The sequence below is a fragment of the Cygnus atratus genome, chromosome 3, assembly GCF_013377495.2.
Source record: "Cygnus atratus isolate AKBS03 ecotype Queensland, Australia chromosome 3, CAtr_DNAZoo_HiC_assembly, whole genome shotgun sequence".
NCBI lineage: Eukaryota > Metazoa > Chordata > Aves > Anseriformes > Anatidae > Cygnus > Cygnus atratus.
Window position 1 is genome coordinate 119,626,708 of NC_066364.1, and position 1,621 is coordinate 119,628,328.

The 1,621-nt window shown below is 65.2% G+C and overlaps 1 protein-coding gene across 1 annotated transcript; it reads left to right on the forward strand.

The window, feature by feature from the left end:
* Positions 1–308: 308 nt before the first annotated feature.
* NKX2-2 (NK2 homeobox 2) lies at positions 309–1,316 on the forward strand. Its single transcript, XM_035565495.1, has 2 exons — positions 309–567; positions 757–1,316. The coding sequence occupies exons 1-2, from the start codon at positions 309–311 to the stop codon at positions 1,314–1,316; spliced, it is 819 nt and encodes a 272-aa protein (XP_035421388.1).
* Positions 1,317–1,621: the final 305 nt, after the last annotated feature.

A 1,621-nucleotide genomic window follows, 5' to 3' on the forward strand; every position in this document is an offset into this window, starting at 1 on the left:
TTCCCCTGGAGTTACAAACTACTTTCGAAGCCAGCTGCTGCTCCTGCTCTCCGAATTTCCCCCGCGGCAGAAGGAGCCCGCAGAAACCCGGAGATCCACCGCCGCGGCCGGGGCTCCTCTTCCTCTTTCGCGCAGCCCCCCCGGTTATTTTTCGCCGTGTTTTTAACTCCTCCGCGCCTCCCGCCCCCCCCCGGCCGCCGTGTGCGTGTGCCTTGGTGTCGCCGCTGCCCCGTGTGTGCGTGCGCGCGGGTGACACGGCGGCTCGGCAAGCTGCTCCTCCAAGTCCCCTGCCCCAATTTGCCCGGACCATGGCTCTGACCAACACAAAGACGGGCTTTTCCGTGAAGGACATCCTGGACCTCCCCGACACCAACGACGAGGACGGTTCCGCCGCGGAGGGCGGCGAGGAGGAGAGCGAAGCGCCGGAGCCCCCCAAGAAAGCGGGCGTTCTGGGACAGACCCCCTTGGACACTGTTCAGGCGCTGCCCCTGAAGAGCCCCTTCTACGACAACAGCGACAACCCCTACACGCGCTGGCTGGCGAGCGCTGAGGGCATCCAGTACTCCCGTGAGTGCGGCGGGCCGGGCCGGGCTCGGGGGCCCGGGGGCGGGGGGCGGCCGGGGCTGCCCCGGGGGCGGGCGGGGGCCGGGGGTCCGGGGCTCGCCCCGCGCGGGGCCGGGCGGGCGGCGCGTCCCGGGGCGGGCGGTGCCGTCGGGGCCCGCTGACGGCGCCTCTCTTCTCCGCCGCTCCCCGCAGTGCACGGGCTCACGGCCGGCGGCGGCGGCCCGGACGCCGCCGCCAAGTCCCCGGAGCCGTCGGCCGACGAGTCGCCCGACAACGAGAAGGAGGCGGCGGGCGGCGGGGACGCGGGGAAGAAGAGGAAGAGGAGGGTGCTCTTCTCCAAGGCGCAGACCTACGAGCTGGAGCGGCGGTTCCGGCAGCAGCGGTACCTGTCGGCGCCCGAGCGGGAGCACCTGGCCAGCCTGATCCGCCTGACGCCCACCCAGGTGAAGATCTGGTTCCAGAACCACCGCTACAAGATGAAGCGGGCCCGGGCCGAGAAAGGTATGGAAGTGACTCCTCTTCCCTCCCCGCGGCGGGTGGCCGTGCCGGTCTTAGTCAGGGACGGCAAGCCCTGCCACACGCTCAAAGCTCAGGACTTGGCAGCCGCGACTTTCCAGACGGGAATCCCCTTCTCCGCCTATAGCGCCCAGTCTCTACAGCATATGCAATACAACGCCCAGTACAGCGCGACCAGCAACCCCCAGTACCCCACAGCACACCACTTGGTACAGGCTCAGCAATGGACTTGGTGAACGCTGTAGGAGAGCGTGCACACACGCACACGTTCCATGCGCGCAACCTCACGCACGCACACACACGCAAAAAGGAGGAAAAAATAGAGAGACAGACAGACAGACTGATGCTCCAAAAAGAAAATCAAAACTACAGGGGAAGGAATGGAGAGGGAAACGCTATTACTATTATTATTATTATTATTGCTATTATTATTATTATTATGTTTGGGTTTTTTCCCTCTCCTTTTTCTTTTCCCCTCCATTTTTGGGGGGCTCGGTTTCATTTCGGGGGGAGGCGGGGGGAAGGGCGGGGAGGTGTTTTT